Here is a 16,779-nt window from a genome sequence, read left to right as displayed (position 1 = left end):
CATCAACAACCTGTGCCCAACAATGGGCTCACAGTCAAGAAGGGGGGAGACAGACAGCAGAAAGCAGAGGGGAAGGGAAAGGAGAGACGAAGGGTAGGGGGAAGAGAGCTGAGGGGCAGAGGGTCTGAGAAGCGAAGGAGCAGAAAGCAGAGGGGTAGAAAGCAGGGGGCATTCATTCATTCATTCAATAGTATTTATTGAGAGCTTACTGTGTGCAGAGTATTGTACTGAGATGGGGGTTTTTAAGGAGTGGGGGGATGTGCCCAGAATAATTTTTTTTAAGAAAATAATCTGGGTAGATGATTGAAGATTGAAGGCAGGGAAGTCAGAGAGAAGGCTTCGGCAGCAGTCAGACAAATTTCATCTACGGGAAGAAGGCACTATATTGCAATTAATGCATCCATCCAGTAGTACACATTGAATGCCTGCCATATTCAGAGTACTATACTCTATGCAGTTACTGTGGTTGTTCTCACTATGTGCTAGCCGCTGGGGCAGAGATAAAATAATCAGAATGGAAAGAGTACCTTTTTCCCACAGAACTCATAGTCAATGAAGGAGGCAGGACAAGAATTGAATTCCCCTTTTACAGGCAACAGGCCCAGAGAAGTTAAGTGACTTGGTCAAGGTCACCCAACAGACAAGTGGCAGAACCAGAATCTGAACCCAAGTTTCCTGTTTCCCAGCCCTGTGCTTGTTCAAAATAGGCCACATGGTCTCCCTTGTCTCCAAGCTGTGATGTCCTGTAGAAGAAGGGGAAAAGCAAGCTGAACTGATAGATTGACACATCTGTTTTTCATTTTCTGAAGCCAGAATCAGAGCCAGAGCTATGCTTTTCCAACCTGCCTGCCTGTTGGTGACCATGGCCTACAAGATCCACCCAGGATCTGTCTCAATAAAGAAGTCCCCATTTAGACTCTCACGATACCGGGCCTTCCCTTATGACAAATTACCAAAGAACGACCGCCTCTCACCTCGGCATTTCCACATTGAGAACCAGATTGATCTGGCCAAATTCCCAACCTCAGACTTGAAAGCTCAGCTCAACTCTTTCCGGATGCTTTGCACGGTAGACTCTGCTTATTTTCAACAAATGTTTTCTAAAAAGCAAATGTGAGTCAATGAATGGTTGATTTGGTTAGAATAAGTAATTTGACTCTCATTTCAATTAGGACGTTGACAATTCTTCATTGGCACGCCTTGCTGTCAAGCGGAAAGTCAAATCCTTCCAAGAAGAGATAGTCTTCTTGAAGAAACTTCACGACGGGGTAATGGGCTTCCTCTTAATCGGAGAATGTAAATTAAGCCGATCTAATCAGGGAAGCCAGCAGGAAACTGGATATTCTCTACTTATTCTTCACCAGGAAATCCAGGAGCGGCAGGCCTAGATTCAGGAACAGCACATCCAAATCGATGTGGATGTGGCTATGCCCAATCACACTGCTGCCCTGCGTGACGTTCGCCAGCGGTACCGAAATGTGGCTGCAAAGAACGTCCATGAAGCTGAAGAATGGTACAAATCCGAGGAGGTGTGACTCTAGGGGAAGGTGTTCCCTGAGGGCGGTACCCTAAACCTAGTCCCTAAACCAGCTCTCTGGGGATTAAACAAAGCAGTTGGCACAGGTCATCTGCCTGGAGAGGGGGTGCAGGGATTGGGGGTACGGTGCATGCATGCATACACTCATTTCATCAAACCGGCAGGCAGGGGGTAGGGGCTCCCTCTGGAAGTAGCCGTGGCATGCACAGGACTCACCTATTTACCTAGATGGGTTTCTCAGGACCACGCTGTATGCTACGGGAGGTGGCACTGGTGACTGGAGGAGAGTGGAATAGGGAATTCATTGGTGATCCAGCTTTCCAGTTGACAGCTGACTGGTCCTTTGTCCTCTTGGGACCAAGGGGCTGCGATCCACCCTGGGGTTGAGATGTCCACTGTCAATGTTTTCTCAACAGTTTGCTGACCTCTCTGAAGCTGCTAATAGGAACAATGATGCCCTGCGCCAGGCCAAGCAGGAATCAAATGAGTATCGCTGGTAGGTCCAGTCTCTCACTTGTGAAGTGGATGCACTGAAAGGGACCGTGAGTACACGCTGGAGGGTGTGGGTGTCGGGGATGAAATAGTACAGGTCCACAGTGTTGGCTGAAGTTGGCGTTGCAGGAAATTCTCCCCTTTGCTTGGTGATGGCTAACCTAACACCAACAATGGGCTTTGCTCTAATATCCTAGCCTCCTAAATTGGCATCCCGCCCCTTATATGAGGACACCCAACAGACATTTTAAACAGGACTATTTAAACCATTTGACCCATGAACATATATTCCCATAATCCCAAATGTGTTTCTAACCAATGTAGAAGGAATCGGCAATCAAAACTAGTGATTAAAGTCAAGTTTGAAACAAAAGAAGTTTAGGTTTTTAACCAAGTATTAGGATAGCATGAAAGACCAGGTAATTCCTGAACCACACCTCTGGGCCCCGTGTCTTTGATTATTTCTGCTTGACTGACTGTCAACTTGGAACACAATGGTTCATTCTTCTGTCCATGATTACTTGGAATAGTCAATTGGCAGGTGGTTTAAGAATGCTTCTGCAAGCGTTTGGACATACACTTTAGAGGAGCAGCGTGTCTCAGTGGAAAGAGCGTGGGCTTTGGAGTCAAAGGTCATGGGTTCAAATCCCGGCTTCACCAACTGTCAGCTGTGTAACTTTGGCCAAATCACTTAACTTCTTGTGCCTCAGTTACCTCATCTGTAAAATGGGGATTAAGACTGGGAACTCCCCGTGGGACAACCTGATCACCTCGTAACCTCCACAGCGCTTAGAACAGTGCTTTGCACATAGTAGGTGCTTAATAAATGCGATTATTATTATTATCTGACACCATGTTCATGCTGAGAAACCTCTGCCTCTCCATGGACCACAGAATGGGGCCACACTGGGTTGGGCAGCATCGCTCGGCGCACCAGGTCTTTGATGAGGTCATAGCCAAGCTCCTACTCTTCTCTTGCAGAACGAGTCTCTGGAGCGCCAGATGTGTGAGATGGAGGAGAACGTTTTGGTTGAAGCTGCTAACTACCAAGACACTATTGGCCGCCTTCAGGATGAAATCCAGAACATGAAGGAAGAGATGGCTCACCATCTGCATGAATACCAGGACCTGCTGAATGTCAAGATGGTACTGGATATTGAGATAGCCACCTACCGCAAATTACTGGAGGGGGAGGAGAGCAGGTAAGTAGGGGAGAGGAGTGGGAACCTGAGAGGTGGCCATCTATCCTTAGGGTTTCCTGGTAACAACTTAATGTGATCTGTCTTTTTACAGGATTACCCTGCTGGTTCCAAGCTTTTCTTCCTTGAACCTGAGAGGTGAGCACTGCCATTTCATTTCCAGGGCTTGGTAGCTTCCTTATAGGAAGCACAGAAGTTTCCTTCTGATCAGAAAAAGCCCCAAGCACTCCTAAGTGCCGAGACCTGTGTTTGGGGAAGCTGGAACTCCCTTGGAATAATGGGGGGGGTTGTCTCTAGTTGAAGCTGCAGTGGATTTAGGGGAAGCCCCAGCAGTGGGGGTAGGGGTGGCAGAGACAGGGTGAGTTCGTCTCTTTCATCCAAACTGCAACAATCAACCCTCCCTCAAATCTGGCAGGCAAGGTGATTATGCTTCTACTGGGTCAAACTAGAGAAATCTCATCACTCACACAGTTCCTACTAAAGCAGGGGTGTCTGTCACACCATGCATAGGGTGACTGTGGCCCACATGGTGAAGTGCATAGCCCATGGGCCTGAGAGTAAGATGGCCATGGGTTCTAATCCCAGCTCTGCCACTTATCGGCTCAGTGACCTTGGGCAAGTCACTTTTCTTCCCTGTGCCTTTATTACCTCATCTGTAACATGGGGATAGAGACTGTGGGCCCCATATGGGACAACTCGACTTGCTTCTAACTTCCCAGTTCTTAATACAGTGCCTGACACATAGTAAGCACTTAACAAATACCATGATAATAATAGAATGTGTCCCTCCTAAAATTTAGACTTTTTTTAGCTAATTAGCCAGTCACATGATTTATTAGGACAAAAGGAACAAGTCTGAATCAAGATGTACCCTGACTAAATCTACCCCACACTTTCTGAAGAGTTTACTCTGCCAAATACCAATGTTCTCATTGACTTGATCACTGGCTACCCCTAGACTTGTAACTGTTCATTTTTGTGGGCAACAAAGTTGATTAAACTGTTTTTTTTTACTTTTTTATTACTGCCAAAAAATCCCTATTTCATCAATAGCTATTCACTTTTGTAATCAGTACTTCACACGGCCTGTGTACATGGATTGCTGATCATGAAGCCTATATTGGCAACTCTTAAAACCTCCCAAGGCACTGAGATTGTGCCTGGTGAAAGACAAAGATTCTCAACAGGAGTAAACACAAGACTCTTAATCCTGTGTAGTGGACTCTTGGGTGATATGCAGGGACCATTAAACTCTCATTTTGACAAATTGCTATTCACATCTTTCAGAAACCAACATTGACTCCCACTCTCTGGTGGACACCCATTCCAAGAGAACACTGCTATCAAGACTGTTGAAACTAGGGATGGACAAGTATGTGAATTTCTTAAATCAAGGGGCTGGAGTCGGGGGGAAGAGGAGGGGTCTGCAGAAAGAAGTGAAAGGCCCGTGTGCCACCGTCAATATGCCCCACATCCAGCCAGGGATTACGGGAAAGGACTCTCACAAGGTCAGTTCGCAGGGCTAGCTGGGAAGGGCAGGCATGCTCAGAGGGACATCTTCCTTACCCTGGCGCATCTCTTATCCCTGTTCCAGTACCCATACACATGCAAACATTTTGACTCTCTGTAAGTCCATGCAGTTGACCCTGGCCTGACCCTGAAGACCATTCCCTTGGTAGCCTCTAGCTTCGGGCTGGATTCCAGATGCCTTTTGGCCTCTCCTGCACTGAATATGCTTCTGAAATGTGAATAAGCATTTGTTAGACCCTACTGCCTGAAGGGCTTCTTGGAACCACTGGCATTTTCAATTTCTTGGGGGCAGCAGCTCATGCCTGCATGTGAGACTCTGACTGTCCCTCAACCCTGCACCCTTTCTTCTGGGAAATAAAGCTGTCAGAATGGAGAAACCAAGCTTCTCTAAGGGAAAATGAGGTTCTGCAGGTAGCACCAAGGTAACATGCATGAGTTATCTGATTAGGTTTCTAAATCTCATACCTCTGCCATCAGGCAGTTGTTCACTCATTACCTGGTCCTTCTCCTCAACTTGCTGTTCACAGGTCATCAACAACACATCCCAGCACCACGATGATTTAGAGTGAAAACTTTCATCAATGCCCAGTGCAGCAACACCTTACCAGCAAGAAAAAGAATTTGACCAAATCCTAAAACACCTTTCAAGTGCCTTCTGCAGTTTTTCAAGAGTGCAAGACCATCCTGGATAGGTAGAAAGAATAGGTTTGAAGTCTTATGAACACCTACCTCTAGAGACGTTTACAGAAAAGCCTAGTTTACAGCAGAATCTTGTGCTGCAGTACTTTTGTAAAGTGTTTTTCAGAATCATGAAACTGCCTCTTTCCAGCCAGTGTCTGACCGAACTGTTACTGCTTCAATAAACTCTTTGAAAAAATATCCTGTGATCATTTTTTTTTTCAAATTTTGGCCAGGCCTCGGGCAAGTCCTCCTTGTCCTGTTTTCCTCCCTGTATTGCATGCTAGCACAATCCCCCTCCGCCACCCTACACAATAGAACAGAATGTTCTTTTCCCTTGGGCTTGCGGAGTATGGTTCCTTCCAAACTACAGTATACTCCTGGGCTCTGTGCTCCTGATATGCTGCCACAACTAGTCAATTGTGTACTCTAGACCAGCTGAAGGCTAGTTAGTTCCTCATAAAGCAACAATGAGCCATTAATTTGGCTCTGAAAATATTTCTTAAACCTGAACCTGGCTGCTGCTTTAGCCCAATGATGAGAATTGAGCTGCTTTGCATTACTGAATTACAAATAATCATTCAGAGGATGCCTCTGGCTGGTGAGGGGGGAGTCGGGGAGGCTATGACCTGCTTATGAGGGAAATTCTGAGCACACGTATGTACTGCTGTGGAGAGTGGACAGCTATTGATCTTGCACCCATCTCTTGTGATAAAGGGACAGCAGGCTTTCAGCATAAATGTTCCCAGATTTGGACCAAGTGTGGAAGGGAAATGAATGTGGCCACTTTGCCGATGTAGTGATGCAGAAGAGAGTAGGAGAGGAGAAAAAGAAGGTCAAGGAAGGCCTCTTGTAGGAGATGTATCTTCAATAAGGCTTTGAAGTTGGAGAGAGTAGTTGTCTGTCAGATATGAAGAGGGAGGGCATTCCGGGCGAAAGACAGGATGTGGGTGAGAGGTTTGCAGCAAAGATAGAGGAAATCGAGGTACAGTGAGTAGGTTGAGGAGCAAAGTGTGCAGACTGAATTGTAGTAGGAGAATAGCAAGGTGAGGTAGGAGGGGGCAAGTAACTGAGTGCTTTAAAGCCAATGGGGAGGCGTTTCTGTTTGATGCGAAGATGGGTGGGCATTCACTGAAGGTTCTTGAGGAGTGGGAAAACATAGACTGAACGTTGTTGTAGAAAAGTAATCCGGGAAGCAGAGCGAACTATTATGGACTGTGGTGGGGAGGGACTGAAGGTAGGGAGGTCAACAGGGAGGCTAATACACAAATCAAGGTGACCTCATGGGTCGATGAGGACAGAGTTCAACACTTCGGGCTGGCCTGGAGGCTGAACCTGGCCCTTGCCCTAGATGGAGCCAGACACTCTCCTAGTCCCACTCCTAGGGCCTGGACCAACCCCATACCCTTCCAAAAGGGTCTCTTTCCCGTAGAGTTGTTCTTTGGTTTAAAGATGATGCTTCTGATGGTGAAAGGGGATCCATCTGTGGGGAGTCATAATGAGAATCTTCCTTCTCCTTTTCTGGTCAGAACAATACAAGAGCACCAAGAAATCCTGATGTCCCATTACCAACATGACTACTGCTTAGGACACTACTAAGTTGGCATCCAAACAGGACCTTCTCAAGATGACTTTGACACATGCATAGTAGTAGAGGGGATGAGGAGGAGATGAACCTAACCAGGAGTCCTCATTGCCCTACATCACCTCCCCACCTTGGACACCTACATTCCCTCAGACACTACCTGCTGCAGCCATTTTTGGTTTCTTCCACAATTCTCTGGTCTGCGAAGATTAGGTTGGCTGATGAGGGGGCATAGGGAGAGGCCATGCCTGGAGCCTAGGTACTACGTGGCAATCGATCTGGTCCTGGCATGATTCTGACTCTCCTGCCACTGCCAGCCCACCTGTTAGGATGGGCATGCTGTGAGAGGAGTCTGGATGCCTTCCAGAGCCAACAGGTGAGATATGGTTGTTGTGAACCACTCTACCTCCCCTCCTAAAATGGTCCTGGTGAAATCTGCTGGAGGGCATCATGGAGAGTTTCAGGGAGCACATGTTTGTCTTCAGATTGTAGGAGCACAGGCATTGACTTGTGCTCCTGCAAATCACCTCCAGAGTTTCCTTATTTCATTCTTATATTCACATGCTCATTCGCTCTTTCTCTCTCTCTTTCTCTCTTTCTTTCTCTTTCTTTCTCTCTCTCTTCCTCTCCCTCACCCCCTCTCTTTCTGACTCACTCTCCCACTAATTCTTTCTCTTCTGTCTCTGCTCCATGGCCAACTTAGAGTTAGTCATTCAGCCAGTCGATCGTATTTGAGTGCTTAGTGTGTGCAGAGCACTGTACTATGTGCTTGATAGAGTACAACACAACAATATAACAGACACATTCCCTGCCCAGAAGGAGCTTAAACTCTAGAGGAGAAAATAGACTTTAATATAAAAACTAAAATTACAGATACGTACATAAGTGCAGTGGGGCTTGGATGGGGGATGAATAAAGGGAGCAAGTCAAGGCAGCACAGAAAGGAGTGGGAAGAGGTAAGGAATGCTTCATCAGGGAAGGCCTCTTGGAGGAGAAATGCCGTCGATAAGACCTTGAAGGTGGGGAGAGTCTTTGTCTGTCAGATATGAACAGGGAGGGCATTCCAAACCAGAGACAGGATGTGGGCAAGAGGCTGGCGGGGAGAGAGACAAGATAAAGGTACAGTGAGAAAGTTGGCATTGCAAGAGCAAAGTGTGTGGGTTGAATCGTAGTAGAAGAGTAGCAAGGTGAGGTAGGAGGAGACAAGGTGATTGAGTGCTTTAAGGCTGATGGTAAGGAGATGCCCTATCACAGGGAAAGCATGTTTAGTGAGAGAGTCAAAGATACAGAGCTGAGTTTAGGTCAAAGTGAAGTTCACCAGGGACAGATGGTGCTCAAGCCTTCCCCTTTCCCCTATGCTAAGCAGGGTCCTCCCGTCTCCTCTTTCCCTTGCAGACCTTCCAGCCAGACAGCAGTGACAAAATGCTACTTGGCCCCAGTTTCCCCGTTACATATGAGGCCTAATCAGATGTATGGAAGGAGCCAGCTTCATTTCACTCCATGGGCCAGCGGGGCAGGAAGGTGAGAGAAAGTCTCTCCATTTAGGGGTAAGAAAGTGACTCTCAGGTGACTGAGGAGAAAGGGGAAGCAAATTAGATTTGGCTGCTTTCTGATGCCCAACCTGTTCCATGGCTCTTAGGCCTGGACACCCCCACCCATTCTCTAGACCTGATGTCTGGACAATCACCAACCATTTCCTGGGAAGGGCAGGAGCCTGACAGAGATAAAAGGGAGCAAGGGCAGAAGGAGGGAGGGGAGAACTCTGACTCTGGATTCATGATAGAGGAGGAGGAGAGGCTTGGTAAGTGCAGCGTTGTATAATGATGTCACAGACACTGTGCGAGCCCCCAAATTGAATACCCCTGTGAGCATGGGGATCTTTATCTGGACCTGTCCCCCAGATAAATCTTTTAGTTGGAGTGAGCTCTATGTACTTGGGCAAAGTGCCCATGTAGCACCATCTCAGCTTACTGCATGCTTAGTATATTCCATGTCTACTTGCCTTGTATTGGTGAAGGCCCACCAAAGGTCCTTCTGTCTGCTGCGCATTGGTTGCAACAAGCCAGGAGTGAGGAAAAGGTGCAACATGCTGTAAAGTGTCTGTGAGAATTTTTCATTCAAAACCCAATCTGGCCTTTACCCTGTTGTTAATTGAGGATCCCATAACTGATATACAAAGTATTGGTTATCAGAAGGGGAAGCCATTGACTTTGATTGGCAGGGTTATAGAGGCAGGGGAAATGGACTGGATAGCCCTAATTTGATGGCTCTTGCACAGCTCTCAAGTTACTCACCCCAGCCCATGTGGAGGATACGAGATGAAGGCTAAAAGTTTTGGAAATGGACAAATGGGGGACAAACAATGTGTGAAGTCCAGACCTAACTGTGGCTTGCTTGGGCGCCTTCAGCTATAGGAGAATCATCATGCTGGTAGAGGGGTCTCGGCCCTTAGTGGCCTTCTCAACCTGTCATTGGCCAAAGGGACATTTAGGGGTAGGCTGTGTCCTATGAGCACTGGAAGCCATAGTGGCTGATCCTATTCTGATGTGGCAAAACAGATGATGATGATGATGATGATGGTATTTGTTAAGCGTCCACTATGTGCCAAACCCTGTTCTAAGTGCTGGGGTAGACACAAGGTAATCAGGTTTTCCTCATGGGGATCATAATTGTCTGCTGTGTGACCTTGGGCAAGTCACTTCACTTCTCTGGGCCTCAGTTACCTCATCTGTAAAATGGGGATTGAGACTGTGAGCACCACATGGGACAGGGACTATGTCCACCCCGATTTGTTTACATCCACTCCAGCACTTAGTACAGTCCCTGCCACATAGTTAAGCGCTTATCAAATGCAATAATAATAACAACAATAACAAAAATAATTATTATAATAATAATTATTATTAATAATAATTAATCCCCATTTTACAGTGAGATAGCTGAGGCACAGAGAAATGAAGTGACTTGCCCAGATTCAAACAGCTGAGGAGTGGTGGAGCCGGGATTAGAACTCACTACCTCTGACTCCCAAGCCCCTGCTCTTTCCACTAAGCCACGCAGGTCAAGGGAAACCCCCAGGTGAGCCTCAGGAATTCATTTTTGCCTGACATTGTCCACAGCACACACATAGAGAAGCAGCCTGGATCAGTGGAAAAGAGCACGGGCTTTGGAGTCAGAGGTCATGGGTTCAAATCCCTGCTCCACCAACTGTCAGCTGTGTGACTTTGGGCAAGTCACTTAACTTCTCTGTGCCTCAATTACCTCATCTGTAAAATGGGGGTTAAGACTGTGAGCCCCCCGTGGGACAACCCGATCACCTTGTAACCTCTCCAGCGGTTAGAACAGTGCTTTGCACATAGTAAGTGCTTAATAACTGCCATTATTATCATTATTATTATTATTATCATTATTATTATATGACTATCCCCTAAGGCTTGCAACATCCAATCTTTCCACCCTCCTATGACGTCAGGGACACTGGGGCCTCTGTTGGACATTAGACAGGCATCCCCACAAAGTTGTTGAAGGTAGAGCCAGCTGAACACTCCACTGTCCACTAGTGGACAACCAAGCCAGCGCTGGGTTCTGCACGGAGCCCCAACCCAAAAGCCTTGCATAGCAAGGGGCTGGGGGATGTACCAGGCCATGGAAACTGGGATAGGGACAAGGTAAGTAAGTGAACATACTTGTCCTCAACTTCTCCCTGCCCCTTCCTCCTCAATCCTAATTCCCTTCTTGGATGTAACATCTCCTCCAAGAGGCCTTCCCCAGTTAAGCCCTTTTTTCCCCTGGCTCCCTCTCCATTCTCCCTTGTCTAGGCACTTGAATCTATGACCTTTGGGCAATTTGATATTCACTCCACCTCCAACCCCCCAATACCTTGTACATTTCTTTAAATTATATATTATGAATTATCTATTTATACTATTCTCTGTCTGCCCCTCTGGACTGTACGTTTGCTATGAGTGGGGAACATTAGCCACTAATTCTGCTGTATTGTACTCCCCCAAGGGCTTAATACAGTGCTCTGCACATAGTAAGTGCTTAATAAATACCACTGACCAGTTTACTGATCCCAGAGTTTGAACTTTCTCCCTCCTAGTGCGCTTCTCAAGAGTTCTGCTCAAGGGACTACGTGTTTTCCTGGGCTTTGGGGAAGTGAATATATTAGTGTGTTAGAGAAAGAGGTATGAGAAGTTGCAACCCATCCATTCCCACATCTTCTCTGCTACTACCACCAGTCCCCATAGGAGTGTTCGAAAGTTTCAGAGGGTGCAGACAAGGTGGGGTGAGAGCAGGGTCCAAAGGTTGAGAAGCAGTGTGGCTTTGTGGAAACAGCACGGGTTTGGCAGTAAGAGGATGAGGATTCTAGTCTCTGCTCTGCCACTTGTCTGCTGTGTGTCCTTGGGCGAGCCGATTAACTTCTCAGTGCCTCAGTTACCTCATCTGTAAAATGGGGATTGATACTGTGAGCCCCACGTGGGACAGCCTGATTACCTTGTATCTAGTCCAGTGCTTATAACAGTGTGTGGCACAGAGTCTCGCAGCTCTTCCTAGTGATCTTCTTTGGTGCTTCAGGGTTTTTTGTCCTCACTGCAATGTCTTATGACCGCTATGCCGCCATCTGCTCCACACTGCACTATGAGCTCATCATGACCAAAACAGCCTGTGTGTGCATACTAGCAGCGCCATGGCTCAGTGGGGGTCTGTTGGGAATCTTGTTTTCAGCTTCTACCTTCTCCCTGACCTTCTGCGGGTCCAATGCTGTGCAGCAGTTCTTCTGTGACGTCCCCCCTCTGCTGAAGATCTCCTGCTCCGAAGTCCACATTGCCATTGATGTGAGTGTGGCTGCTGGATTCTTCTTAGATGCTGTATGTTTCATTTGCATCATTCTCTCCTATGTCTTCATCTTCTCAGCCGTGCTGAGGATGCCGTCCTCCGAGGGCCGAACCAAAGCCCTCTCCACCTGCCTGCCCCATCTCACTGTCATCATCATTTTTCTATTTACTGCAGCATTTGCCTATCTCAAACCACCTTCAGACTCGCCCTCAGCTCTGGATCTGCTGGTTTCCATGTTCTACACTGTGGTGCCCCCCACTGTGAACCCCCTTATCTACAGCCTGAGGAACAGGGACCTGAAGGCTGCCCTGGGCAGGTTCCTAAAGGGGACATTCTCCCAGCATCCATTCTGGGACAAAATGTCTGTGTCCATTTAGCAAGAATCCCCTACCCCCCTTAAAAAGGAATTGCCCTTAGACATATCCATATATACCACTGACCCAGAGTCCCAAAGAACAAGTCTGGATATTCAGGATTTTTCAAGTTCCTGGCGGTTGGTTGATAAGACTAGGTCGTGAATGACAATGTATTCCCTAGGAGGCCACATGGCTCAATGGCTCAATGGCTCAATGGGTGTCACATGACCTGATTCTAATCCCAGCTCAGCCACTGGCCTGCTGTGTGACCTGGCATTACTGTTTTACCATTGGTGGGCTCTCACGTCCTCTTACAATCTGAGTCCTTATGGGACAGGAAATGGGTCTGATTAGATTGTAATTTCATCTTTTGGCTGTAAATCCATTGTGGGCATGGATTGAATCTACCAACTCTGTTGTATTGTACTCTTCAAAGTGCTTACTACAGTGTTCTGCACACAGTAAACACACAACAAATACCATCGATGGATTGAATCATTTTGTTTCTGTTTCCTCACGTGTCACAGATGTGGACACAGAAATTGTTAACACCAAATAATAAAAATGATAGTAGTCATGATAATGGTGTTTGAAGGGGGACTCACACTCCTACCCCCTGTAAATCTGTATTACTACCCCATAGAGACCTCTGCACTCTCGACCCCATCCGTCTTTCTCAGTGCATCATATCCCACCTCACCTCCCTAGCCTCTCTACCCAATCTTTATGACCAGATTACCGCTCTCAACTCCACTCTTTCTACTCAACTCAACTAGCTCGCTCCCCTTTCCCTTCACCGCTCTCGTACCACTAACCCACAGCCTTGGATCACTCCCACTGTCCGCCTCATTCGCTCTTATGCTCGAGCTGCTGGCCGCTGCTTGTGAAAGTCTAAACACCAAGCCAATCTTGTTCGTTTCAAGTTTATCTTATTCTATTTATTTTGTTAATGATGTGTATCTAGCTTTATTTTTATTTATTCTGGTGACTTGACACCTGTCTACATGTTTTGTTTTGTTGTCTGTCTTCCCCTTCTAGACTGTGAGCCCATTGTTGGGTAGGGACCCTCTCTATATGTTGCCAACTTGTATTTCCCAAGCGCTTAGTACAGTGCTCTGCACACAGGAAGCGCTCAATAAATATGATTGAATGAATGAATGGAGGGTTCTGACCTCTGCTGGGTTGGGATGGACCTCTCTCCACTCCAGTTCTTGGGTGCAGCTGGCTAGGAAGGAAGGGACAGAATGGCAACCTCAGCCCCTCTCTGCTCTCCTATGGGCAGGGAGATGATCTCCAGAGAGTCCCCCATTCGCAAAGATGAAGCAGCCACTGTTCCATGGGGAACCCCTGGAGGGTCAACTCAGGTGGGACCTCGTGATCTGGCCGATGCTAAAAACCTCTGCCTGTGAGGTCCCTGAGGTCCTGTAGAGATAAAGGCCCAGTCCCTGAAGCTAGAAAATTGTGCTGCACCCCAGGGTTCCCATGGAAACAACAGCATTTGCATCCCAACATCCCAACTGCTTCTAAAGTTACTGACAATCTACATCAACTGTGGGTGGTTTCAGCTTCAACTCATATAACACCTTGGACAATCAGTTTCTCATACAATCCGTAAATTGATCAATTTCATTTTCTGACACGTTCTGATTTCAAAGCTCGAGAGAGCAAGAGATTCCTCTGATTCCATCCTATGATCCTCCCCCAGGCTGAGTGGGGTGGGACAGGGGACTGAGGTTTTGAGAATGGGATGATGGGAAGGAGAAAGTCCTGGCTTGAGGAAGAATTATATGGAAATGGCTCCTCCTGTTGTGATGATTTACTCACCTGGGTTCTGGAAACTAGAGTTCCATCAGTGAATGTCCCTGTCTCCTTTCAAGATAAGACCTAGTCTTATCAGCCAACCGCCCTGACCTGGACAAATCCTGAATATCCCAACTTGTTGTTTGGGCCTCTGGGTCAGTGGTATATATATATCGTTATGTCTAAGGGCAATTCCTCTTTTAAGGGGTGGTAGGGGATTATTGGTACCTGGACACAGACATTTTGTCCCAGAATGGATGCTGGGGGAATGTCCCCTTTAGGATCCTTCCCAGGGCATCCTTCAGCTCCCTGTTACTCAGGCTGTAGATAAGGGGGTTAACAGTGGGGGGCACCACAGTGTAGAACATGGGAACCAGCAGATCCAGAGCTGAAGGTGAGTCTGAAGGTGGTTTGAGATAGGCAAATGCTGCAGTACAGAGAAAAATGATGATGACAGAGAGATGGGGCAGGCAGATGGAGAAGGCTTTGGTTCGGCCCTCGGTGGACGGCATCCTCAGCACGGCTGAGAAGATGAAGACGTAGGAGAGGGTGATGCAAATGAAGCATACAGCATCTAAGAAGAATCCAGCAGCCACACTCATGTCAGTGGCAATGTGGACCTCAGAGCAGGAGATCTTCAGCAGAGGGGGGATGTCACAGAAGAACTGCTGAACAGAATTAGACCCACAGAATGTCAGGGAGAAGGTAGAAGCTGAAAACAAGATGGCCAACAGACCCCCACTGAGCCATGACACTGCTGCCAGGCACATACAAGCTGTTTTGTTCATGATGAGCACATAGCGCAGGGGGGAGCAGATGGCGGCATAGCGGTCATAAGACATTGCAGTGAGGACAAATAACTCTGAAGCGGCAAGCAGGACCACTAGGAAGAGCTGCGAGACACAACCCAGAAAGGAGATGGAGCTGTCACTGGACAAGGAGTTGACAATGGATTTGGGTACCGTGGTAGAAATGTAGCAGAGGTCTATGAAGGACAAGATCTTGAGAAAGAAGTACATGGGGGTGTGGAGACACTGGTCGAGGGTGGTGACAACAATAATGAGGAGATTCCCCAGAAGGGCTACTAGGTAGACCAGGAGGAACAGCGTGGCATGGAGCAGCTGCAGCTCCCGGATGTCAGAGAACCCCAGGAGGAGGAATTCAGTCACTGTGGAGATGTTGGTCATTTCTGGGAGATGATGCTGACTCCCTGGAAAGGTAGAGGGGAACTTCAATTTAGAATCATTGGCATTCCCTCCGGGCTGTAAGTTCCTTTTGGGCAGGTAACACTCCTACAAATTATATGATATCGCACCCTCCCAAGCACTTAGTACAGCGCTCTACACACTGTAAGTGATCAATAAATATGATTGACTCCCATTTTAATAAATGAAGCAGCTGTATTCATTGATCACCTATAGAGTTCAATAATATTGATACTTGTAGGGATATGAACACATCAAGTAATAGCTCAATGGTGTTCACCGAATACTCACTGTGTGCAGAGCACTGTACTAAGTGATCCTACTCTATCCTAATGCTCCTCGACCTCTCAGTTGCCTTCAACACTGTTGACCACCCCCTTCTCCTCAACACGCTATCCAACCTTGGCTTCACAGGCTCAGTCCTCTCCTGGTTCTCCTCTTATCTCTCCGGCCGTTCATTCTCAGTCTCCTCTGTGGGCTCCTCCTCCCCCTCCCAACCCCTTACTGTAGGGGTTCCTCAAGGGTCAGTTCTTGGCCCCCTTCGTTTCTCTATCTACACTCACTCCCTTGGTGAACTCATTCGCTCCCACGGCTTCAACTATCATCTCTACGCTGATGACACCCAAGTCTACATCTCTGCCCCTCCTCTCTCCCTCCCTCCAGGCTCGTGTCTCCTCCTGCCTTCAGGACATCTCCATCTGGATGTCTGCCCGCCATCTAAAACTCAGTATGTCCAAGACTGAACTCCTTATCTTCCCTCCCAAACCCTGCCCTCTCCCTGAATTTCCCATCACTGTAGACTGCACTACCAACATTCCATCTCGCTCCTACCATTCCTTTCCAAACTCCTTGAATGAGTCATCTACACGCGCTGCCACAAATTCCTCAACACCAACTCTCTCTTCGACCCCCTCTAGTCTGGCTTCCGTCCCTCCACAAAAACTGCCCTCTCAAAGGTCACCAATGACCTCCTGCTTGCCAAATCTAACGGCTCATACTCTATCCTAATCCTCCTCGACTTCTCAGCTGCCTTCGACACTGTGGACCACCCCCTTCTCCTCAACATGCTAATCAACCTTGGGTTCACTGACTCCGTCCTCTCCTGGTTCTTCTCTTATCTCTCACGGTCGTTCATTCTCAGTCTCTTTTGCAGTCTCCTCCTCCTCCTCCTCCTCCCCCTCCCATCCCCTTACTGCGGGGGTTCCTCAAGGTTCAGTTCTTAGTCCCCTTCTGTTCTCGATCTACACTCACTTCCTTGGTGACCTCATTCACTCCCATGGCTTCAACTATCATCTCTATGCTGATGACACCAAAATCTACATCTCTGCCCCTGCTCTCTCCCTTCCTCCAGGCTCGTGTCTCCTCCTGCCTTCAGGACATCTCCATCTGGATGTCTGCCCGCCATCTAAAACTCAGTATGTCCAAGACTGAACTCCTTATCTTCCCTCCCAAACCCTGCCCTCTCCCTGAATTTCCCATCACTGTAGACCGCACAGCCAACCTTCCCGTGTCATAAGCCCGCAACCTTGGTGTCATCTTCGAATCAGCTCTCTCGTTC

At 47.6% G+C, this 16,779-nt stretch overlaps 1 protein-coding gene and 1 pseudogene across 1 annotated transcript; one reads left to right on the top strand and one right to left on the bottom strand.

The window, feature by feature from the left end:
- Positions 1-661: 661 nt before the first annotated feature.
- Positions 662-5,609, top strand: LOC119924388 (annotated as a pseudogene).
- Positions 5,610-14,291: 8,682 nt separating this feature from the next.
- On the bottom strand, positions 14,292-15,203 carry LOC119924385 (olfactory receptor 14A16-like; the record flags this gene model as incomplete). The annotated part of the gene is made up of 1 exon (XM_038743226.1): positions 14,292-15,203. A coding segment is annotated over exon 1 (912 nt), but the record flags the coding sequence as incomplete, so codon positions are not given.
- Between the last annotated feature and the right edge of the window lie 1,576 nt (positions 15,204-16,779).

This window comes from Tachyglossus aculeatus, unplaced genomic scaffold (assembly GCF_015852505.1).
Source record: "Tachyglossus aculeatus isolate mTacAcu1 unplaced genomic scaffold, mTacAcu1.pri scaffold_97_arrow_ctg1, whole genome shotgun sequence".
Taxonomy (NCBI): domain Eukaryota; kingdom Metazoa; phylum Chordata; class Mammalia; order Monotremata; family Tachyglossidae; genus Tachyglossus; species Tachyglossus aculeatus.
This window is presented reverse-complemented; position numbering and strand designations above follow the sequence as displayed.